Source organism: Prenolepis imparis, unplaced genomic scaffold, assembly GCF_030444845.1.
Source record: "Prenolepis imparis isolate NDT839.2.m4 unplaced genomic scaffold, iyPreImpa1.0 SCAF_2, whole genome shotgun sequence".
NCBI classification, from domain to species: Eukaryota; Metazoa; Arthropoda; class Insecta; order Hymenoptera; family Formicidae; genus Prenolepis; species Prenolepis imparis.
The window spans coordinates 16,256,300-16,281,744 of NW_028141160.1; the positions used below are offsets into that span (position 1 = coordinate 16,256,300).

At 32.3% G+C, this 25,445-nt stretch overlaps 4 protein-coding genes across 11 annotated transcripts in view; 2 read left to right on the forward strand and 2 right to left on the reverse strand.

Moving 5' to 3' along the window:
- Positions 1 to 28: 28 nt before the first annotated feature.
- On the reverse strand, positions 29 to 6,014 carry LOC145949040 (facilitated trehalose transporter Tret1). Its single transcript, XM_083058727.1, has 4 exons — positions 5,910 to 6,014; positions 5,519 to 5,600; positions 2,886 to 4,268; positions 29 to 2,795 (listed from the first exon to the last, which is right to left on the reverse strand). The coding sequence occupies exons 2-4, from the start codon at positions 5,574 to 5,576 to the stop codon at positions 2,698 to 2,700; spliced, it is 1,539 nt and encodes a 512-aa protein (XP_082914853.1). The 5' UTR covers positions 5,577 to 5,600; positions 5,910 to 6,014; the 3' UTR covers positions 29 to 2,697.
- Positions 6,015 to 9,411: 3,397 nt separating this feature from the next.
- On the forward strand, positions 9,412 to 14,397 carry Tsp97e (Tetraspanin 97E). Of its 2 annotated transcripts, XM_083058741.1 has the most exons (7): positions 9,416 to 9,717; positions 10,306 to 10,473; positions 10,701 to 10,799; positions 10,877 to 10,972; positions 11,056 to 11,193; positions 11,391 to 11,518; positions 11,780 to 14,397. In XM_083058741.1, exons 1-6 carry the CDS (start codon positions 9,658 to 9,660, stop codon positions 11,463 to 11,465), a joined length of 636 nt encoding a protein of 211 aa, XP_082914867.1. In that variant the 5' UTR covers positions 9,416 to 9,657; the 3' UTR covers positions 11,466 to 11,518; positions 11,780 to 14,397. The 2 variants fall into 2 exon arrangements, with proteins under 2 accessions (XP_082914866.1, XP_082914867.1); XM_083058740.1 differs by lacking the exon at positions 11,391 to 11,518 and having other exon boundaries at positions 9,412 to 9,717.
- A 937-nt stretch (positions 14,398 to 15,334) lies between these two features.
- On the forward strand, positions 15,335 to 18,716 carry LOC145949046 (cyclin-dependent kinase 2). The gene is made up of 5 exons (XM_083058739.1): positions 15,335 to 15,800; positions 17,460 to 17,655; positions 17,744 to 18,016; positions 18,091 to 18,294; positions 18,382 to 18,716. The coding sequence occupies exons 1-5, from the start codon at positions 15,448 to 15,450 to the stop codon at positions 18,490 to 18,492; spliced, it is 1,137 nt and encodes a 378-aa protein (XP_082914865.1). The 5' UTR covers positions 15,335 to 15,447; the 3' UTR covers positions 18,493 to 18,716.
- Positions 18,717 to 19,475: 759 nt separating this feature from the next.
- Tau (microtubule-associated protein tau) overlaps positions 19,476 to 25,445 on the reverse strand; it is a 33,389-nt gene continuing 27,419 nt past the window's right edge. For 2 of the 7 annotated variants that reach the window (XM_083058737.1, XM_083058738.1), the window contains 2 exons: positions 25,090 to 25,251; positions 21,419 to 23,873 (listed from right to left, as the gene is read on the reverse strand). In XM_083058737.1, coding sequence (XP_082914863.1) covers positions 23,790 to 23,873; positions 25,090 to 25,251 — 246 coding nt within the window. In that variant the 3' untranslated portion in view covers positions 21,419 to 23,789. Of the gene's footprint in view, positions 20,423 to 21,418; positions 23,874 to 25,089; positions 25,252 to 25,445 lie in introns of those variants that run through there. The other 5 variants (XM_083058732.1, XM_083058736.1, XM_083058731.1 and 2 more) reach the window with 5 other exon arrangements.

A 25,445-nucleotide genomic window follows, 5' to 3' on the forward strand; every position in this document is an offset into this window, starting at 1 on the left:
AGCTCATGCTTGATATATACACATATAATTGCGAATTAAATATAATAACTTTATTGTTAACGTATATTGCAAACTTCTACATTGTAGAAATCTGAAGTTGAAGTAAAATTCGATTAGTCTTTTAACCCTGCCTGAAAGGGAACGTGTAGAGAGTCATGCAATAGCGTGAACATACTTGACACACTCGAGAGTTAAGATATTATAAGCTTATTAAGAAACAGCGTGCTCCGCATAGCCGTAATAATAATAAAAGCGAATGTGATCGTCGAATTTTTCGCTAAATTACTTTTACGAGCGAGTGTAGGTGCTCTGTCCATTCATACTTTCGGCTGTTTATTCATCAAACGTAGCTATGTGTTTTTTTTTGGTCTACGTAACAGGTGGATCGCGTCAAAACGGGGGCAAAAATAAATCCCTCCTTTTAGCGAAGAGGGGAAGGTGCCATTAACCCGATTATGAAACCAATTTGGGTTCTTCGCGTCGGTCAGACATCCACTTATTATTAGCGACCACTTATACGCACGAGAGCACGCACCGGATATTCCGGTGAGTTTATGACACGCGTTAGAAAAATGCGTGTGAGTGTATTTTTCTTTAACTCTAATAACGGGCCAGTTATATTCTACGCCGAAGCGCTATTCTTACAACGCATGTGTAAGAACCTTATCTTAAAGGAAAATATAATCAGTAATCGGAGCAATACATGGGCTCCGAAGCGATCGATTGATAATCGACAGATTCCAGATTTGATTATCGATCACTCTCACGTAGGTCTCTATGTTAAAGACTGAAAATTGAAAAAAGACAATAGAAGAATTGAATCGTGTAAATTGCATGTGTGTGTCTAAAAGACAATTAAAAAAAAGAAGGAAGTTATTTATCATGTCATTGCATAAGCATTCTAAATTCTTTTTATGTTAGATTGTATGTACTTTCGATAATTTTCCAATGGTAAAGTTTTCGCATACACGTATCTTACTTTCGTTCATCGAATTTATCTTAAATTTCCGTTTAACTCTACCTTAAAGGGATAAAAAATATTCATAATTAGGAAACAGAATCTTACTGTTCCAAAAATTCTCTGTATTGCTTGTTTTAGCGAATTTATTTTTGTAGAAATTTTATAAATCCCATTCTCTTAAATATAACTTTAATCGGCGGAATATGAGTTGGAATCAAACTCGGATTTATCGATTATCAAGCGACCGTTGTACTCACTGAATATTTTATCATGAAAAATGATCTATTTTGCAGAATTAAAGCGAGACGGATGCTTTTCTGCCTAAATCTATGAGAATTTTTTGCCCGTTTCGAGCTCGCCCACGAAAAGATGAATAAAAAAATATACGATATTAATTAAAAACTAGCAGTCTTAAGTTTAAGTTTAACCCTGCCTAAAAGGGAAGAAATGGTGGTCATGCAAGATTGCTCTATCATATTTGGGGGCCTAGCTAAAACGCACATTGGATCGCATGGTGGATCTTGAAGAAACGATTTTACTGAAACGGTTCTTCAGAAACCATCGAACAAATTGTAAATTCGCATTATTTTCGGCCGAGATTCTTTTGCCGATCGAGACTTTTGTCAATCAAGTTAATATCGATGATCATTATCGATATCATTTCAATTCAAGATCAATACAATGAATGTTACTTATACAGTTGTTGAAAGTAAATGTAAGAAAAACGTTCAAAGCGAACGCAATAGTGATCTCGGTTCTCGGAAAACACACAGATCTGCTTTGATAGATAAAAATATACATCAATCGTAAGAGCAATTGTTATGCTTCCATACAACTGTTGCGTTCGCTAAACATACTCAATTCGTGCACCTTGTGTGTAAATAAAACGATCAATCTTCATATGTCGTTAATGTTAACAAGAAACAATGATATTGAATTTTTATCGTTATTTTCTGGAATATTTTACGCAGTTTAACACATGTTTTTAAATTGAAATGTTTGAAGATATTTTTGAATTAAATTGTGCGTATGAATTAAAATGTTTGTTTTACAAATAAGAAGCGCTAATTAGCATATTTAAAATTTAAACTCAATTCAAGTTTAAAATTTGAAAGTTAAATGTAATTCAAACATTGTTCATCAATACGTGCTGGAGTTTCTGTCTAATCATAATATCGTATGATAATATTATACGATTAGAGAAAAAGAAATCTTGATCGGAAAGTACTCTTTCGGCGATCTCGTTACTTCAATTGAAGCGCCTTCTTAAATGGAATATAAGGGCCCTTTTTTAGAACACTAAACTCTTACAAACTAATTTTTATCTGAGGTATCCTCCCTCCGAATATAGTTTAAACTTTAGTTTGAAACTATAGTTTCATGTAGCTGAGTTTCGGAGTTTTACATTACACAATAAAAGTGTGGAAAAAAACTTTCCAAATCAGCGAACTCCAATTAAAATACAAGGGATTTTAAATTTGTTGTAACGTGGAGATTCTCAAATTTTTTTTTTTTTTTTTTTAAATGTTTTGTATGAAAGTATCGACTTTTTGATAGGAAATGCTTTCTGACTTTTGTGAACAATTTGCAAACAATAATGCCCATTTAAATTTTGCAAATAATAACATGCTATTTGCATTTGAATCTTACTCTAAAGCGACTAAGTCCAATTATGTATTCAAATATTGCAAATTGATCTTACCGATGATTTTGTTGGCAATATTGCTCGTTCATTTTTATGATCGACCCGGACGAAACCACCGGAAGGACGATCGGCTGCCTCGAGATTCCCTGTCGAACGTCCCATAATCCGGAAAACGTATGTCGCTTATTTCTATTGTCCGAAAATTACCATACATGAATTTTCACATCCTTAAACATCCTTAAACATCCTTATTTTCGTCTATCGACTTAGATATCGTACTTATTTCAATGTGTTCGTTGTTTCTTTCTTCGGTTTTTTCTGATTTTCTTCCTGTTTTCTTCTTGTTCTTACAATGCAACTCCTCTTGGATCTCCAACAGCGACTTGCCTTTGGTCTCGGGTACGATCAGCGCGATGAAGATTAAGCCGAAGAAACAGATGCAGGCGAAACAGCCAAAGCTCGTGTACACTCCATAGTGATCGGAAATCACTTGGTACAACTTAGACACGCCGAAAGCTAGCACCGAGGACACCACATTAGTCGACGACACAGCGGCGCTCTTGATGTTGGTCGAGAACAATTCGCCCAGCATCATATATGGCAGCGGATTCAGGCCCAAAGCGATAATCAATTCGTATAATATCACGCATGTATGAAGTATCCAACCGTATCCGGTCAAGTTCGTTTCGTTTACGAACTTGACATAGTAAAAGATGCTGGTGCCGGTCAGTACGATTCCAGCTAGAAAAGTGGTACTCAGTAGCAACGGCCGTCTGCCGAGCCTGTCAACCAGAAATACCGCTGCCACACCGGCGATCAATTGAAGTACACTAAGTAAAATGACTGAGGTACTAGCGGGCAGAGCCCCGTCACCCTCTTCGAGAATTTCTTGAGTGTACGATTCGATCGCGGCGATACCGCTGCACTGAAGAATCACTTGCAGCCCAAAACTGATGATAATGGCCCGCCGGTTGCCGGGTGTCTCGTATAGATCCCTGAGGTGACCGCGATTTGTGAGATCTCGGACGACCGACTTTTGCATCTCTTGCAGATCTTCGTCCAGCTGAGCCTTGGAAATGCCGCGCTTCAGACGTTTCAGATTCGCTATCGTATCGTCCTGGCGATTTTTCATCAGCGAGAAATACGGCGATTCGGGCATCCAGGGAAAGGTAATAAAGAATATCAGCGGCACCAGCAGACAGATGTAAGCAAGATTATGGAAGGATACGAAGGGACCCACCGCATGGGCATAAAGTTCTCCGAAGGTCACCATCAGCTTGATGAGAGAGCCGAGACCACCCCTGATGTCCTTATCGGATATCTCGCCGATGTACATCGGACCAACGACGTATACTATGCCCTGGCCGATACCGCTGATAATGCGAGCAGCATAAAAAACGTAGGGATTCTTTGCCATGATTATCATAATATATCCGAACAACAGAGGTACACTGCCTATCAATAAACTCATCTTCCGACCCAGCCAGTCGACAATGAAAGCTGCTAAAATGCATCCGGGTATGGTGCCCAAAAGGTAGAATGAGGCGATCCATGAGGCTTCGTCGGACGTTATTTGGACATGAGAGGAGTTAGATTTCAGTAATGGTAAGGATGGTGACGTCCAGCCTATGTGAGATCCGGCAGTGGCCAACGATAAGGTAGCTGTGATAAAATTAGATGGAATATGAATGATTAATACTATATCTTTTCTGTTGCTTTAATTTTCTTATACATGCATAATATTTGGCTTGAGAAAAAAAAGATTCTGAATCAATTAAAGAATTTAATTTTTTAAATGTGATGTAAGCAATCCAGATAAAATATCTTTACGCATAAAAAGTTTAAGAGAGAGAGAGAGAGAGAGAGAGAGAGAGAGAGTTTTAGGAATAATTATTATATTATGTAGAATATTTCTTTACATGAGAATAAGCAGCATTTAGGATACGAATTCTAATTTGATAAATGCTTGTTTGATGTTGTATGAAATCTTGTATCAAAGTTTGCCTCTATATCGGATTTTATCTCCTTCTTGTACTTCTAATTTTATAATCGTGTTTTATAATCGATTATTATGATTTCAATATAATTATCACGTTGATAACATTATCTATAATTAATATCGAAAACGAAATTTTCTTGATAATTTCTAAGTATGTTTAAATTTAATTATTTAAGTCGTAAATCTTTACATATACATATATAGAGAGAGAGCATTCAAAATTTATCTATACGACCTGCGAGGAGACAATTTCTCGTGAAAAAATTAATCAAAAATATAGAATAACATTTTTTTTTGTTATGAAACTTTGTTTTCGAAAAAGTAATTTTGAAAATTGAAAAATTAATATAACACATATTTATTGTTTTACATTATATCATAAAATTACAGGTTTTTAAGTTTATATGACAAAGTATGGTTTGTGTTATCATTGAATTTATTTCAATAATCAAAATATAAAAAGGTACAACATTTTATTGACAAAATAAAAATGATCTTGTTATTTTTTAAATAACTTATACTTTAACAGTTTAAATTATTTTAGATTACTTTATTGAAAATAATGATAATTTTATTAATTTATTAATAATCGATATTAAAACAGATTTAATGATATATGACATACAAAAAATTGTTATGGATTATTCAAGTTTAAAAAAGCATAAATATATGTTATTGATTTTCTAATTCTTGAAATCAATTTTCTCGACGTTAAACGAAAAAAATTTTATTCAACGTTTTCAATTTATTTTTTCATGCGAAGTTATTATACTTTCTCGATTGTATCACAACTTCAGACGCATGCCGTAAAACAACGTTCACAACAATATTTTAAAATCTTATCCAATCACTAACACATTTTTATATTAGTTATACTATTTTTTTAAATTAAAAACATTAAATTTTTATTTACCTGTAATTGCTGCTAGATACTGCCACGAGCGAGAGCAGCGAGTATTTGATTGCTCCATCTTTTATTTCTTCTTATTACAGGACTAAAATAAGAACCAATTTATTATTAGAAAAGTTTAAATGTGATTATGTTATAATTAAAAATTGGAAATATTGGAATATTAAATGTGAAATGCTAATATAAAAATTAATTCTATAGATCAAGATTTTGAATCAAGATCCATAGCATCAATTTTTATATCAGCAATACACACGCTGTCCATTAAATATATATAATATATGTATCACATTTATATATATAGAGTAAAGCAAAATTAAAAATTAAATTTATTTTTGCTTCAAGCGCTTCATACAAAAAAGTCTATTAATTTTTAATTCGATCTTGTACTTACAGAAATAGCGATGAAACGTAGAAAATGCTACCAGCAAAGAATGTCCACGAGCCTGACGACCCGGATTTTAATGAATCTCCATTTCAGATGGAATGAAGCGTATTTATGACGCTGTAGATTTTATATGTTACTTTATCAGCGCTTTCGTTATCAGCGATTCATGCCGAATCCATCGTTGTCCCCACTTTTATGAAGGTATTTACCTGTCACTACTGTTAATAATTCTACAGAAAGGATGAGTAAAATAAATGTCAAGTTATTTTTTTATACATGCCACTTGCAAGCGCACTATTATATGTTTTTGATTGTTTGAGAAAACGTAAATCTAATTAATAAAAAGATGTAATAAAGACAATTTTGAATAAGGTCACACACGTATTTTGAAAAAGCACACACAGTAACACACAAAAATATTATTTACACATACGCCCAAAAAATATTATTTAATTATAATATAATAAATAATATATATAAAATATCTTCTCTTCACATTCTCTTTTATTTTACGCTTTTGACTAAAATTTGTAAACATATAATAAAGAGAATATTAACAATTTATATTTATATTTGATAGATATGCTATAATGATTTCTACTAATATCTCTATTATTGATATTTCAATTATTATTTCAATTAATTTAAATTATATTTAAATATTATATTTGAGAAAATAAAAAAAAATACATTAAAATATTTCATATTAATTGCGTTAACAATTGTGTGTGTGTGTGTAGATGAAAATTTATAGACCATGAAACTAGGATTATATCGCACATAGAGTATCACATTTTATTTCTTGCTGCATAATGTAATAGGATTAATATCTTATATGTTAATTAAAGAGAAAATCTTATATATAGAGTTATATATATATATATATATATATATATATATATATGTATATAGTTCATAAACAATGCCTTTTCATTACAAACTGCTGATTAACAATAACAAACATACAACAATATTACGTGTCTTGGTATTAGTAATTAATCATTTTAGTATCGCTATATACTATATACGATATAACAGCCTCTCTAGGGACTGTTGTCAATAATGGATGACAACAGTGGACAACAACGAGAACGCATAGAAGCGCAATTATTATTTTTTTTTAATACACAATACACAAATTGTTGTTTACATGTTATTTATATAAACGGAAAATAAAGTCTCTCTCGACAACGATTTATGTATTACAAATTATAAATCACTAGGCATCTTGCATTAGATTTATAAAGAATCGTCAAAGTGTCAGATTATTTTTATATCTTACTAGATATTTTAATTATTTTCCTCTTCTTTCATAGTTTTCTATATTTTCTTAAATAAATTGTTCCGCAAGCATGATAAACTCATGTGACTTGTATTGTCATTATAGAGTCTTTATGAATGAAAATCTCTTTTTATTATTATTATCATTACTTGTTAAGTATATTGTAAAAGAAGTATGTAATATTTACATAAAAACGATAAGTGTATTTGTCTTTTTTTATCATGTTAAATGATTTATAATATAAAATGTATATAAAACATAATAACATTTTTAAATGAACTGTCAGCAATATATTTTCATAATGTTTATAAACTTTTTTTAAATCTTTGCTTCTCACTTCAATCAGATTCACGACAATCGTTATCGCGTTTGGAAACCTTGATAACTTATCGCAAACGTGTCTTATATATCCAATACACATTTGTTGAATCGTTGTTTACGGTTACGTTTTTTTATTACATTTATGTTATTCGCATAAATGGAAAATTAAGTATCTCTCATCTTGATCTCATCAACGATTTGTGTATTACAAATTATAATGAAAATACTGAGTATCTCGCATTGAATTTACAAAATAGCATCATCAAAGCATATAATCATCATTTTTATATTTTGTCAAATATTTTAATTACTTTTTTCTTTTCTTCATAGTTTTTATACTTTATCTTTTACAAATAAATTGTTGCACAATTGTAATAAATTCATGTGATTTATATTCTCATTGATGTCATTATAAATAAAAGTTTTTTTAGTAATTTAATAACTATAATTACTTGATAATTAAATACAGGAATTATATAATGATATACATAAAGCATAATGAAATTTCTATGTAAATTGCAATGTATTTCATAACAATCGATGTTTGTAAACTTTCTCTTACAGAATCTTTTCTTTTGGCCACCTTTAAACAAAAATATATGCATTCTTATCGTGAAATCTTATGATCACTTATCGCAAATGTGTACATACACATTTTGCGCATCCTACAAACGTGGCGTATCAAATTTTTGCGAAAACGTGCGTGCACTTGTTATCGATTATAATTAGCCTGCAGAAAATGCATCGCAATGTAGGCATTGTTGTCAAAAACGTAAAAATTTTATGAATAATTATTTAAAAAAGATTTGCCTTGTAAAATAATTACTTATATTAAGTCAAAGAACAGATTCACAGATTGAATAATATAGAAATGATAAAAATATAAAAATAAAATAATAGAATAATTATAATTTTATATACATATATCCAAACTTTTACATATAATTTATATATTTTTATTTTAATAATTATGCTGAAAATATAAATGATTCTTATATAGTTTATGTTGGTTAGTATAGTTAATTAGTTATAATTTTGATAAATATTAAGCTAAAATAATAAATTAATTAAAAGATCATATACGAATCTTATGTGAATTTAATATAAATTTATTTAAAAAAATAACATTGAATATCACACACGCATATTTATACATAAATGCTCTAATGTCATTTTTAATTTTAATAAAATGTGGATTACTTTTCATACAAAATGTAAAAAATGCAAATGTAGAAAATTCAGTTGCATGGCTGGAAACTGCATTTCAATATAGAAAATGCAGAAATTTGCGCGTTATCTGCGTTCACGTCGTTAATGTTTAATCCAGCAGAGTTTTAATGTGACACATTTATGACATATACGTTTGTTACTGGTGAAACTTTGTGAGAAATAAATGCGAATATTTCATCGGAGAGATTCTTTGGTGAGACACAAAACAAGGCAAAATATATATTTTCTCACTTTCTCTATTACATTTCTCTTTGACAGAAGATTAAATGGCAATAAATACATTGAGATAAGATTAATAAAACTGCCTATAATCCCTATAAATAATTTGAAGGCTGAAGGAAAAGAAATTTAATCCCTAATAATTACATTTATTGCTCCTTTGAAGAAATCAAAATTGTAATATTCAAGATATATATAATGATTCAAATTTACTTGTTGTTATCGCACATAATGTAAGCATTTTTTCAACGGTTGACGCTAATATTAAAGGTTAATGCCAGCACGAAATTACAATTTTCACCGACGATGTTATTATCACGGAAAAATGAAAAACTCATATAATTTTCGCGTCTTTTCGAATGCAAATCGAGAAAAATCGATTTATATCGATAAGTGACGTTTGTGTTTCGCGCGAGATAGTCGCAAATCTATCGAGCGCATCGATCGTCGCCATCGCGCTGGTTCAGGCCTCAGGCAGTCGCAAGTTGTCTGCCATCGCGTGGACTTGGGCGAGGTTGGAATTGCCAAGTGCGGATTTGTGAATTCACGTAATCACGTAGCGCGCTGATTCTCGCGTGCGAAGCTCGACGAGAGTCTCCAGAGAGAGTCTCGCGCGTTGAGAGAATCGGCGGCGACGCCAGTCGGCCGCGGTTACAGGGATTCGACGAGGACGACGACAGCGAAGGACGGGCGCAGCCGAAGATGTGCGGCGGCTTTACGTGCTCCAAAAATGCGCTGACAGCACTCAACATTCTCTACATCGTGAGTAGACGCGTCCCTTCGCTTTTAAGTACCTTTATACTTGGCCTCCTTCGCCCCCTCGTCCATCTGATCCCCGCGTTTCTCGCCTCTCATTCTGACAGTTGCAGGAAGACAAGATTTGCGCGTTGCATAATGCATCGACTAATTTCGAGTACATATTGACCGACTAGAGAGACGTTCCCCAGGTCACTTCCTGTACATTACATTCTTAACTCGTACATATGTGTGATATAATATACATAAAGAGGAGAGAAATTGATTTATTACATTAATGTTTCTGTTGACGTTTCTTCCTGTCATTGACCATCAGATAATTGCGTTAAGAATTATTAGGACTATTGTTGCAATATTCCAACTATGGATTTCTTTGATCAAATACGTCATTGTTACATTGATGTGCATAAGACGGAGTAATTATTTTCAATGACAATTATGATAATCTGCAGCTGAAAATTAGTATTCAAATTATGCACAAGTCTAAATATCAGCTTAAGATTCTTTAATATATATCGCAGGGGATCACTTTTATATCAATTATGCTTTAGAACCAGTACTGGAAATTTTATTAATGACTACTTTCTCTTACAGGTTGTTGCCTTTATATTAATAGGAGTTGCTGTATATGGAAGGGCATCCGCCTTAGTAACAAACCTTCCTATTATTGGCGGTATTCTGGCATGCGGAGTGATCCTGTTTCTTATTTCTATATTGGGCCTGATCGGTGCTGTTAAACACCATCAGGTTTTATTGTTCTTTGTATCCTTACCAACTTGAAAGAATATTTATTTAGCACATATCTTGGATAAAATATCTTAAAACTTTTTAGTTACATCTATATGTATTATTATGATCATCTAATATATATTATATAATTCTTTACTAAATCACACATAATATTGAATAATAATAATAATAATATTCTCTTCTCTCTCTCTCAATCAATAAAAGAAATGAATGTACAATTCCTTAATTGCAATTTACAGTACATGCTTATATTATTCCTTTTGTTCCTGATTCAATTCAGCATTGCCTGCGCTTGCCTTGCTGTTAATACTAAACAACAGGAACAACTTGCTGAACAGGTAATTTTTAATTCAAAAGACAATTTAATTCCAATCAATTATTCTAAAGATAAATGGAATTGAATAATTATTTCTAGGGTTGGACACATGTTGAACCTGATTTAAAGAAAAAAGTTCAAACCACATTTAATTGTTGCGGATTTAATAGTACTCTTGAAGATCCAGCTTGCGAGGTAAATATTTCGAAATAAAAATATTTATATTCATTATATTATATATATTTATTTAATAATCTAAACATTGTAATCTTTTACAGAAGATTTGCTGTCAATCAATTGATACTAGTGTAATGCCTTGTCCACCTTGTCCAACATGTATGCACAAACTGCAATCTACTATTGACTATGCATTCAAATTGTGCGGCAGCATAGGATTATTCTTTAGCTTTACAGAGGTGAGATACTACAAACAATGTCATATTATTTTTCACATATATTGCATCATTATATAGAACACAATATAGTTACGTGTTACTTAGAATATGAGTTATTCAATATTTGGGAGCTTACCTAACTATAAGTGTTTCGATTACTGGTTATAATGAAAGTTATCATTTTACTAATGCGAAATAACACGTGTGCCCGATTACAGTTTGTTGGTGTATGGTTGACCGTGAGGTACAGGAACCAGAAAGATCCACGAGCTAATCCTAGTGCTTTCCTCTAGTCTAACACCATCGCCATGTCCTCTGTCACTTCATATGATCCTCCTAACAGATGGTGGGTGCTTTCATAATGTTGGTTGTGGTTTTTTGATTTCTCTTTAGCATTATAGTTTTACCAATTCAGATATTCATATATTAATGTTCTAAAAGCTCTGTAAATTATATGTAATATATATATATATATATATATATATATATATATATATATATAATATGCAGAGAAAGAAGGATCTTGATAAATATTGTATTATATTTTTTCTATTGTATTTTTTTTATGCAGATTTTCTCTAGATTTTATGAACTTAAATATTTTCAGGTGATTGCAGCTTTCTTGGCAAGACGTTACCGTAATCAATTTGATCCACAAGAAAAAGCTGCAAGAGCTATTTTTCCGCGACATAATTATTTATATTGATTCGAAGGTATGTTTAAAAAAAATTAATAACTTTTTTTAATCTTGCTTTTTATTAATATTTTATTCATATATTATTTCACAATACTTTTGAGTATAAAGAGGACAAATACGTAAAATTAATTTCGTTGTCGATTGCCCGTTTACATATTATGCAATATAGTTTTCAAGAGCTAAAATATTTAAATTTTACCTGTTCAATACTGAGATGATTACATATACATGTATAATGCTCAACAGAAATAATAGTTGATTTTTCAATTGGGCAATCATAGATTTTAGAATGAGTTAGACAAATAATAACAGAAATGTGTGCTCTAGTCATATACTTAGAACACTCATAACAAGCCTCAATGCGCCTTGTAGTCTAGAGACCGAAAACATTATGTAAGTATATTTCGATTAAATTTCGTTATATTTTGTTTTTAACAACTCTGACAAGATGGAAGTTGATGAAAATCTAGTATAATGTAGTAATTATGCTGTCTAGTTCAAAACAATCGGATACATCATAATATTTAAAATTATCCTAAAAATATACGGATTGAGATAAAAGTGCTATAAGGAAAAATGCAAATAAATTTTTTTAAATATTTTTTTATGGAAGAATGTAGTTAATCATGGTAACAGAAGAGATGATATAACATCCACGATCGTATCAATTATATTTTTCTCCTATACATAACATCATATTACATATTATATACATAATTATTCGATGATATCTAGAAATTTATATCTTCCGAACAAAAAACAAATTCTGTCATATCCTCTTCGAGCACACTTTTAGATAATTTTATATTTTTATGTCTGAAGAGATTATTTTTTATATTTCAAATTTTCGATAGTATACTGTGTAAAGTACCTTCTGTTATATTGAAAAGTTTAATCAAAATAATCAGAAAAAATTGTAACTATAGTCTTACGAACTTAAAATCTAATTTGGGTGAAACTTGATTTATCTTCGATTTATCTTGATTTATCATTTCAAATCTTTAGAAGTCTAATCTGTTTTTATTTTTTATTATATGCTTTTATACATATACTTGTACATATGGATATTGTCGAAAATATATAAAATCACTTGAAAAATGTATGCGTATAATACTAACAGATTATTGCTTAGTAAAATATCGTCGGTGATAATATAAGATTTGTCATATATTTCAAGTTTCATCCATCACAAATATCCAATATGACTGCTTTGCTTGAGATGCTATTCTAATTGTGCATTTTAATGAAACTTATGCATAATAAGCTGAACATAAAATGTTCTAAATAGCCTGGTGGGAAGTTATTGACAAACTTTATAATCTAATTTTCTTGCATAATAAGGATTTTTAATCCAAAACTTTTATGTTTTCGCGGTAACAGAATATATTTAAATCATCGAATATAGCGCTGGACTTGTGTGTGATCGCATAGATTTAATAATAATCGAAATCGTAATTATTTGAAGAAAGATAATATTTATTATGGAAAATGTCTTTTCTAAAAATAAATATCCTTCCAGGTTTTTTCGGACAATTTGCATAATAAAATCGTAATCTCTCTTTACGAGGAAGGTGAATTTAATATGCATGAAAATAATATATACGTTTACATCGTGCCCATTCTAGACCTTAGAAAATATAGTATATTTTATATTCATTTCCATTACGAAATGAGATGGAATAAATCTCACTGTAGTTTTTATCCTTATAAATTTCTTTATCCGAGAGATTATGAAAAGAACAATCGTCGCTGTTTAATAACTTGAATTGAATTCGTTGCTATATGTTACGTTTACTCAAAATTTTAAGAATATATAACTAAATAAAATATTTTAAGAATATAATTAAATATAAAGAGATTAAATTTTAAAGAATTCGTTATTGAACAAAAAAAGTATAATTTAATGTATTGAGCACGTTTGAAGATTCTTTTAATATTTATAAAGTATTGTTTCGACAAATTTTTTTTAAATATATTGTTTTTTCATGAATGTTTGAGTCTGCGCAAATTTTCAGAATGCCAGTTATGTTTCACGAATTGTAGAAAATAATTGTGGATATATCTTCCGACGAGCAAAAATAAAATCTCGCCAACATTCCAATTTTTACGCACTTCTGCCCCAGCTTCGATAGAAACGTGCATATATTTTATATGTACGAAATAGGGCTCGTGTTGTACACGCGAGATATGTACGGTAGCGTAATTCCTATATACATATTTTTACGTATAAATATCATAATCACATTACGTATATAATATATTCGTAATTAGATTTAAACGATTAAGGAGAAACGTATATAATTCTAAGAATAATCGAGAGGAATTCGATAAAAATCGTATATGAGAATGATTCGCACTTCTGTGTAACAGAAATGATGTTTAGAGAATTATATTATCTATGTATGATGCATTTGTTGAAATCAAAATCTGATACGTGTGGAAGGATTTAAATATCGACAATCTTAAAGATGTAATGGAAATGTATGTACATACATGTTGAAGATCAATGGAAAATCATATTCGAATTATACTCGATTTATCTCCTTACATAAAAAAAGTCTTGATCCTATATGCATATCATCCTTTTAGAGATACATACGTGGAAATTCGAGATGTCGCAAACATGTGCGCTCAAAAATTAAAATAAATCTTGAGTACTCGCATAATTTTCAATAATCATACAAATATTCCAATGGAACATTTGAAATATTTAGGCTCTTGGCTCCTTTCCGACCATGTCGAAATTGTGACGTCAAAGGCAAGAAAACACGCTAAAATTTCTTAGCCATTTCGAAATAAAAAAATATTTCGATGAAACAGCACTTCAGATGGCTTTAGCACACTCTTAAAAAACCCCGAAAACTATCCTTTCCCCTTTATAATCAATCAACAGCTGTAAAATATAATATTATGAAGCCCAGTCCGTCTGGTCTTTGCACATGCGCAGTCATTCCGCATGTCAAAGTCTGACATCTCGATCATTTTACAGATGTTGATTATAAAGGGAAAAGGATAGTTTTCGGGGGTTTTTAAGAGTGTGCTAAAGCCATCTGAAGTGCTGTTTAATCGAAATATCTTTTCATTAAAAAATGGCATCTAAGAATTTTCAGCGTACAAAATTAAAAAAAAAAATTGTAATAAAAGAAAAAAATATATATGCTCTATATTGCACTTACGAAACAAAATATCAAACTAAGTAATTGACTCAATTGTTACAAGTTTCCACGTACAGTGATTGTGATAAATAATAAAAGATCTCAATCTCGCAGATGTACATGTTTATTCAATGTATATATGTTACGTGAAAATATATTTTTCTCTTGATACACAGTTCTTAAAATTTTGTCGAAAATTACGAAATATAAATATGTATATATAATATGCTTTAATTTTTGCAATGCAAATTTATCTATATTTATAAAAATATATAAAAATACCAAAAATTCGTTCACCCGGCTGCGTTGTCGATTATTTACGCGGGTCAACGACTATCGATCTCGAGCAGTCAAATATCTATCGATTCGCGCTATCGATTCTCTCTCCTAAAACCTAATAATGGCCACTGCCACAGCGTTCGGATGGTGCGTAGTGCGTGTGCGTATCTCTCTGTGTTGACAAACAAGCGCGTTAAAACGACGAGGAGGGTTGTGGTTGGATCGTCCTCGAGATCCCGCGCGTCCAACGATATCCGAGAGGCGAGACGGAGATTAACGACGGCGTCGAAGACGGAATCTGCGAGGGAAGGCTCGGCCCCGGCCGGAGAGGAGAAGCGTCCGCGAAACCGCAGCGAGGACGAGCGCGGCAACATTGAGGTTATGGACAACTTCGTGAAGATCGAGAAGATAGGGGAGGGAACGTATGGAGTCGTCTACAAGGCCAGGGACAAACTCACCGGGAAGCTGGTGGCCCTAAAAAAGATTCGACTGGAAACGTACGTCGCTTTTATATTCATTTTCCTGCTTCCTTCATCCTTAATTAGAATGTCACTGTCTCTTTTTAATCCCATGCCAGGGTGAATCAAGTCTCACTCTGACCAATGAAATCCCGCGCAATTTCCCTCTCTGCGAATGCATTTCAGTCAGATGCAGCTCTCTTTGGATTTTTTTTCTGAATCTTTTTGTTGCCACAATCTTGTTATGAATATTAGAAACTTGGCAGAGTTTTGTTGGATGAAGGAATGCGTATATATAAGTATCACAACTGTGAGAAATTGTTTGGTTACGTGCCAAATTTTTTAAGAAATTTGCCGTTAATTTTTTGTACCCTTAATAATCCTCTTGTCGTTGATTATGAATTTATGAAACATAAATCAGAATAGAGGAATGTGTACGTACAAAGTACTTTTTCCTCTTATACTTTTAATGAAGAGTAACCAACTTTTTGAATTTAAACTATTGTATTTGCTCTCTCTTGTTAGAGGAAAGCACAAGTTTTCTTCTTTATTATATGATATTCTTTAATTTATTTTTGTCCAGACTCACGTAACATGTGATCATTAAGAGCTTTCATTAATCTAATCTAGTGCAAAATGTAATTTCCGTAACTATCATTAATATCTGCTGTCTTTGATGCTTGATAACATTTTAATTAAGTATACTTTATATATATTTTAATAAAGTATACCTTACATTAACTTATATACATATAAGTTGTATATAAAAGCATCATCGAACAATCTGAGGATTGTAAGCATAAGGATATATGAAAATTATTTTAACAAAAAATTTTATTCGCCAAATTTTAAAAAATTTGTATTGTATGTTTATATATATACATGCATATATGCATATATACACATATACAAGCGAATTATAATGTTAATTATCCCTAACTTAGGTAAATCCAGAAGAAAAATCGTAATTTAAAATTTTTAATAATCTACCTATAAATAAAAATTTTAATAATAGCTAATTTTTTCAATTTTTGAAAAAATTTGATATTACCAAAATTAATTTCGATTCTTTACCCATATATGTTGAAAATGATCAGTTTGCAGAACTGCAATATCAGCTGGGCTTTTTGCTTATGCACACTGCTAACACTGCTAACAATCTGCATATTGGGGTCAGCTGAATCTGCGGGGGCCACGTTACACTAATTTTCGTAGCACCACATTATTCAGCTTGTCCCATTATGCAATGCTCGCCTGGTTTTTTATTTGGTATTTTTTATTCAATACACTGTGTAATTATAATAATTTAATGAGACAAGTTTCTCTTATTAGAATTATTTTTGGGATAAGAACATATATATATATATATATATATATATATATATATATATATATTTCTTGCATTAAAATCATTCTCATTAGAGATAACAATTTTTCTTGGGAAGGATTAACAGAAATTAACAGAATTGCTTTTATATTATGTTATTATACAATATGTGTTTTTCACACTGATGTTACTTTGATGTTCTAAATATTTTGTGTTTATCGTAAATGTGTTTCCAAGCAATTTGTCAGTAAATGACTCGAGAAAATCGATACAGTTAAAGAAAGGAAAAAAAAAACTTCTCTATAAGGATACTTTTTTAGCATATTAATCAGGTAAGTTTTGTTTAATTAAGTAGTGTTGCTTTAAATTAGGGAAAGAGAAGGCGTCCCATCTACCGCCATACGAGAGATATCGTTATTGAAAGACCTCGCACATCCAAACATCATACAATTGTTCGATGTCGTAGACGGTGACAATCACTTGTACCTCGTTTTTGAATTTCTGCAGCAGGATCTGAAAAAGTTGCTAGACTCGGTTAAAGGAGGTTTAGAACCCGCGCTCGTCAAGGTATATCGGATCGGATGCATTTTACACATTTGATGTGCGAATAGTACGTGTTTATTTTAAAACGAGGTGGTTTCGCATTGTGTTACAGAGCTATCTTTGCCAATTAATGCAAGCAATTTCCTTTTGTCACCTCCGTTGTATATTGCATAGAGACTTAAAACCGCAAAATCTATTGATAGACCGGGAGGGTTACATAAAACTGGCCGATTTCGGATTAGCGAGAATGATCGGCGTTCCTGTGCGCACTTACACGCACGAAGTTGTCACGCTTTGGTACCGAGCACCGGAAGTGCTTTTAGGAACTAAATTGTACACTTGCGCGCTGGATATATGGAGTCTCGGCTGCATATTCGCGGAAATGGTACGTGATAATTGCGCGAAAGCTTGTTGCATTGTGTGTATAATCGCGGTTTCTACGAATACGAATCTTTATAGGCGACCAGGAGAGCTCTATTTCCCGGCGACTCCGAGATAGATCAATTGTTTAGGATATTTCGTATGCTCGGCACGCCAGACGAATCAGTCTGGCCAGGAGTGACACAGCTTCCGGATTACACGTCCAAATTTCCGAAATGGGATGCGAATAATTTGGGCGACATTTTACCCAGTTTCGATGACGATGCCAAAGATTTAATTTCAGTAAGGATAAAAGAAAAGCTAATCTTCGCGGAAGCACGTTAGGATTTACGTACATTTTATTTATGCATGCTTTTTTTATGTTTGTAGAAAATGCTGACATACGATCCTAATCAAAGGATAATGGCGAGAAAAGGAGTGTATCATCCTTATTTTAAAAACGTTAAATTAATTCCCCCTCCACTGCCAAAGAAAAATTGACATAGGTTTATGACCGATTAACGTACTGTATTTACATAGGTTTTTATATAAAATTCGATTAAACGCAAAATAATGTTGCAAGGAGCTAACTTTATACTGAGAGTGTGTTCAATTATATATGAGACAATATATAATAGTCTAAATATATTTTACTTGTCTAAAAAACTTATGTATAATTAATTTGCGATTTTTTTCTCACTTTATTTTCCATAATTTCCTTCAATTTCCCATTCGTATATATATGAAATAATATCCGTTTATTTAAATTATATTTTTCAAACATAATAATTATATATAGGTATATCTTTTTATACTACTTCTCTATAATATTTCGATATATATATATGTATGTATTTTTTATATATTTATGATAGAAAACGTTGCGCGCAGTATTAAACAATAGAAGTCATTGATTCATAAACAAATTGTTAAACATGTTTTATAAAAAATTTATAATAAATTAAAAAATTATATTTAAAAAAATTATATTTATTACTGATTTATCAAAATAAAAAAAGAATATTAGAAATATATGTTAAAAATAATATTGTTAACGAAGGTCAGTGATCTATCTATCTGGACGGCACTTTTGTTTCCGACACCCGTTAGAAGTTAATCTTCCATATAGAGGAAGATACGGGGTTGAAAATTTACGATTTAGGTGGGAAAATATAAGACTTGCAAAGAATATCAAGTCCTTACTTTTCATTTTAACCCGAATTTTTAGTTTACTTTTGAGTCTACTTCTAATTTATTTATATTTTATTAAGATTATTTCTACGATAGAAAAATTCACTTTTTTGACTTATATATATTATATTATTAGGATTATATTTATTAATAAAAAAAAGATATCTACTTTAGCAATAATTTCTTGCTGATTTTTACTTTTTAAAAATTATTTAAAGAAATTATTTACTAATGATTTATTAAAATAAAAAAAGAATATTAGAAATATTTATGACATAAAAATAATAATTTTTTTGCACTTATTTTCATAAAATGTATAGAATGCTCCAAACATTCTCGCATTTTTTTTATATATACGAGTTTATTTGAAATAACTTTTTCTTTAATAAAAATATCGAGACGTCAATAGGTTATAAATTTACGATTAAGTTTTAGAATTACGAATAAATAAAAATATCTTACGTTTAATCTAATTTCACATGGAGAGAGATATTTAAACTTTAAAAAAGTTTGACAGTAAAAGCATAAAATCAAATTTTTTAAATTAAAAAAAAAAAAAATCAAATTGAATCGATCGAAAAAAATGATAGAAAAAAAATGCGATTTATCTGAGGTATCTTGTGCTAACAAGTGCTAGAAGCCTGTTGTATTTTTGACGATTCTAATACGCCATTCGGGTAGCTTTCGAGGATGGCTCGATTAGTTTGGGTAAAGTAATTTTCGAGTGTGTTTCGGGAGCTGCTGGATTTGCTTCTTGTGGTATCGGCGAAGACGCGAGTTTCGGAAGACGCAACTCCCTGGGGGACGCGGTTTTTCTCGGTGTACCGGGAGACGTTTTGTTAGGTGTGCCGGGGGATGTTTTTCTAGGAGTGCCGGGGGAGGACTTATCGCCGGCGGATTTAACGCGCAAGCTGCTGGGTGGACGCGGGGAAGTCGGTGACCTCGGCGAACGACCCTTCGGCGTGTTTCTGTCGTTTGTCACATCCGGCGAGGGTGTTTTAGATGCTCCATCGTTCGCGAGGGTTAGACTCTCCGGCTCTTGCGCGAATTGCCTTCTGGGCGTCGTGGCTTCCGGAGATTTGGCCAAACCGCTTCTAACAGCTCGGGGTGTCACGACGGACGAGGGTGATGTGACGCCACGTGCTTTGGTCGGCGTGGAGGGTGGCGGCTGAGGCTGTATCTCATTGTTGTCGATCTTTGAATCGTTTGGAAAGTCGCGATTGTTCACGGGAGTCTGAGCCTGAAATCGTGACGATAATTTATTTTTTAACTTTCGATGGGTGAACAACACGATGCGTAATATACTTGGATGCATCTAGTAATGTACATTGACTATTCAGTGAGCTGTAATACTGGATGCATCCCTCTTGTTACCAAAAATTACATAGTGTGTGCAGACTGACCTCTTGACTGACAGGCGGTGAGTGATGGCGATGCTTTTGCGGACCTTGGAGGTGAATTGTGAGGGTGAGGCACACGCGGTGCGTATTATCCTTTTACAGTGGTAAGTTTTCTAAAATACGTCTAATAAGTAGACATCGGGAAGGATTGAGGAGCTATTCGTGTTTGCTGGTATCGTTCGTGCCAAACTGCAGCAAGGATTAGTTTTAGGATCGTGTCTATATCGATGTTAAATCTTCATGATGTAAATCTCTCTTGCACGAAGTAATCAATTTTGAAAGAACTGACAGGTTCTGCAAAGTTGAATTTCTAGTTTTTGATTGACATTAATTAAATCTGAGCTTATTATGTCCCAAATGCGATATGAGAAAAGAAATGTCTATATAATAGATCTCATTAGAAGATTGTATTTTATCATCTTTCTGTATCATTTTGATACACAGAGAAAATTAAATTTATTTCTAAAAATAAAGACTTTAGTCTTATAAATGGTACAAATGTCTGCGTTGGTTAGTTTTAATTAATTTATTTTTCTTAAGAATCTTTATTAGGGGGCATTACAAATTAAAGAATTTATATAGACAACTTTGATCGAACCTTTTTAATAAAATATGGACAAAAGTCTTACTCCTGGATGTTACCCATCGCGTGACGACGATTATACGTATTTTTTGGTGTATGTTCTATATTTGGCAATAGACATTTAGATAATGCAGCTAATTGCGTTCTACATACATTTTTATAAAGATAAAAGGGCACGCAGCCGTTTCTTTTAGCAAGAAAATCGGAGGAGAATACGTTCGCTGGGAGTGTTGAGAAATAAAGAACAGAAATGTAAATTTAAAAACAAAAATATTATTATAATACCTTTCCAGCAATCATAATCCAAGATACGCTGGATAATTGTTACACTATTGCGTTCGTACGAAGTGGTAACTTGTGACAATTACGACAATTAATCTAACGTTAATTATCATTATGTCTCCGTGAAGTGTCGCACAATATGTTAATTGAATCAAAGTACCTCTTAATAATTCATGTGGAAGCAATACAGTGTAAATAATGTGTTATACATATCTCTCTTTCTCTTTCTCTCTTTTTCTAGCAACGTGTAAATTGTACGAGGTACCTAAGGTAGTACTGACGTAAGTGAGAGATTTTTATTTTTGGCGTGGTCTCGCGCGATTCGAACATTTTCCATCATCGATCTCTCTTCTCCGTCGACGTACCATCAGTGTTCCCTAGATTCTTCCCTAAATATACGCACCAGGTGTTACGTTTATATATTCGTAGGGTGTAACGGGATAGCATGTGATTACGTATCTACAATAATAATAGGTTTACACGAATATTTTCGTATATCCTGTCGTCTCTCTATATAAGCGCAATCTGTAATTAGCCCCGTGTCTAGACGAGTGTCTCGCGCAGATTCGTCGCGATTCACCCACGTGTTAAACGCGGTTTTTTCTTTCTATCTTTTCTGGCACTTTTCCTTTTATTCGAAACTCTAACTCGTTCTCTTCCGGCCGCGTTGCACCGTATAAATCTTAACTTGATAACTCCGTGTTAAAAGCTCCGATATAGCGATTTCGCGATCTCCCTTTAATCGCGGCCGTAATGTAGAATAGAGCGGAAAAGCTACAGAGTTATCTAACGATTAATCGATCATTGGTGCAACGTTGGTTCTCTAATGATTCATTCTACGTCGATCGAGATTGCTGTCTGTGTGTTGTAGTTACTCGCCTCTTCAGAAATCATAAGACCGACCACATCGAACAAATAAGAATTATATCTTGCGTGAATGGTAACTACGCACCGTCGTTTGTCGTTTCAATTATCCGCTGTCGCTTTATATGACGGTGAAATACGACGTATATATATAATTCGTGATACCGAGGCGCGTTGGCTGTTAAGACCTCCTCGTGAAAATTAATATATGCTCTTTGCGTTTCTTTTTTTTTGGTCTAAAACGTCTATTTCCCTCGAGAGGACGTGCACGTGATGGTACTTTTCAACTACGTTACAATGACGCACGGATTTGTGATTGTTGTACTTTCATTATTGTTTACTTATAAAGGAATAAATATAAGAGACTAGCGATATATCGTGAATTAAATAAAATTAGAATAAAAAATAGTGTTACACACCCGCTATATATATTATATATTAGATACCCCGCCAGCGATACTGTAAATTGAATAACAAAGATTCAAGATGACGTTATATTATATACTCGCGTTTTTCGTAAAATCAAGTACGATAAATTTGAATTCGTTTATATAGTTTGGCTCGTCTTACGTCGAGATACGTTTGTTATTCTTATCGCGCATTATCGATTTAACTTCTTAAGCGATTACTATACGTGATGCATTGCAATAGATTATGAATGTATCATTGCCTGATATACGCGACGATGGTATATTCGTGATGCATCGTAATATCAGTTTTTTATGGCACACAAATGCGTATCAAAAATTGATAACTTGCAAATATTCGCATTTACGTAGCAGGAATAGAAGAGATGTCGAATATTAACGATTCAGAAAATCGCAAAAAGGAGCTGTGATAAGAATGTAACACTCGATAGAAAAAACCATTACTTAAAAAAAAAATTAAGAGCTTGCATATACGCGTGAAAATTATTTTTTTAAATCTCTCTTTTTGTTTAATATTAATAAAAAATTTTTTCAGTCATTTTTCTCTTGCGCGTTTGCATAATTTACGTATTTACGTAATAATATGTTTATGTATATGTCTACGCATTATGTATACGTAAACATATTACATAGACATATGATGTGTAATATAGAATGTTTCTTTATCGTGATCTATTCACTCATTTTTTCTCTCTCTAAAGACAATTAAAAAGTAGTGCAAATGCAGGATAAGATGCACACTCGGAATTCGCGCTCGATACTTAACAACAAATGAATGCGATATATTGCTTCGTTCGTTGATTAAGTTCGCCCGTCACGAAAAATTCCGTCATTCGCGCGTGGACGAGAGATATCGATCAGCAATGCTCCGTTTTTTTGTTTTTTTTTCCGAGGAGTTCCGTGCGCCGTCCATCTCAATATCGCTCTCGACATCGCGCGCGCGAGGACCGCGCTCGTTCGTCCTCCAAAGGGGGTTGGATAGGTAAACGTGATTAATTATATGCAAATGATATAAAGTTAAAGCGAGTCTATCGGCCGACTTTTCGTGACCTAGCATTCCTGGTTCAGGTTCTCGTCCGAGGCTGGCAGGCCGTTCTTGCCGGAGTTGGTGATCGCGCCGGAGGGCACGGGGCTCTGCGGGCACAAGACATCAGGATTAAGCCTGCAAACATTCTTGCGAACTGAATAAATTGACTAGATAAAAATTCCCTCTTTTAATCCCCTCACAGATAATGTGATAAATCCCCCCCCCCCTCCCCGATATTGTCGTTAAACATTATTCTACACTGAAAACAAAATTTGTTAACTTGACTAAACCGTTCAACTATATAAATTACTATTTTGTTAATTGAACATATATTAATATTTAAATCAAATACACGTACATTTTGTTAGATTTAATATAAGTTATATTTAATTTAAATATTTTTATATGTTCAGTTAACAAAATATTATTTAGTTGAACGGTTTAGTCAAGTGAACAATTTTTTTTCAGTGTAATAATTCGATTAGATAATGTCTCGACAATTTTATTTTATGCGGCTTATCCTGATTAGTGCGCGCTTGTCGATTTAGGACCGATTTTTTTGACATTAGTTAATTTTAATCCTAATTTATTAGACTGGTTTTGTAGTCTTTTTTTCTGTCTTGGTTAAAAATAAAATGCAAAGAGTTAACTGACAGAAAATTGTACTACGGTTAATCTTGCTTATTAATCTTGCGTCGCAAATAATCTGTGTTATGAAGATCGTAATTTCACGATAGATACACTTTTGCGAAGGTAACAACCAGCAGAAATAATTCAAATCAGTAGAATGTAATTTGAAAAATAGGAGAGAGGCATTAAAGAAAGCGTCACACATTTATATTCCTGTAAAAACGGATGCAAAAATCAGCCTAATCAACGAATATTATATCTTTTTTGCAAAATAAATTTGGTATAAAGCTAAGGTGAACCAATAAACTCTAATTCTTAAAGTATATCTAAATATCTCTAAGTATCTCATAATCTAACAATAAATCGCGAAAATTATTTTATTTACGTATTTATTTTTGACATAATATTTATCTATATAGGTGCAGGCCAATGATATTGAAAATGCTCTATTGCAAAGACGCATGCAACGCGTGTTTAAGCATGTAGGTGCATAAATGTTATATGTGAAAAATCTCGAGAAGTAATATCTTATTAAATTAGAATTTCATTATCTCTATATGTACTCGTATATACGCGATGTATTCTACCGAAAATTATGAAAAGAAGACGTCGGAGCGTTTATCGCGTGCAAAAGTCAGGAAGAATTTCAGTGACAAAATTATTCTCAAGACTTTTTATATTTTGCAAGCATACCTGAGACCCGCTGCCGTTCAGACTTTCCACATTAGAACTCGTTTGCCGAAGATAGTCTCTATCGTTGAAAATCTTTTTGTCGCCACCACCCGGCTTATGTTTCATATTATCCATCGAACCGATCTTACTTTCGGCCTTGATATCTATTTTTTGCGACGGGATCTGAAAGAAGGTACGACAAGCCCCATATTACTCATCTATTTTTATAATCATATTTAGTAATAAGTGATTAGAAAAAAGTGGAAAAAAAACCGAAAAAAAAATTTCCTCCATTTTTCTCTCACAACAAGTAATAATATAGAATATATTTTTTGTTTGTTTACGATATATATATTTGCTGACGCAATATAATTAAG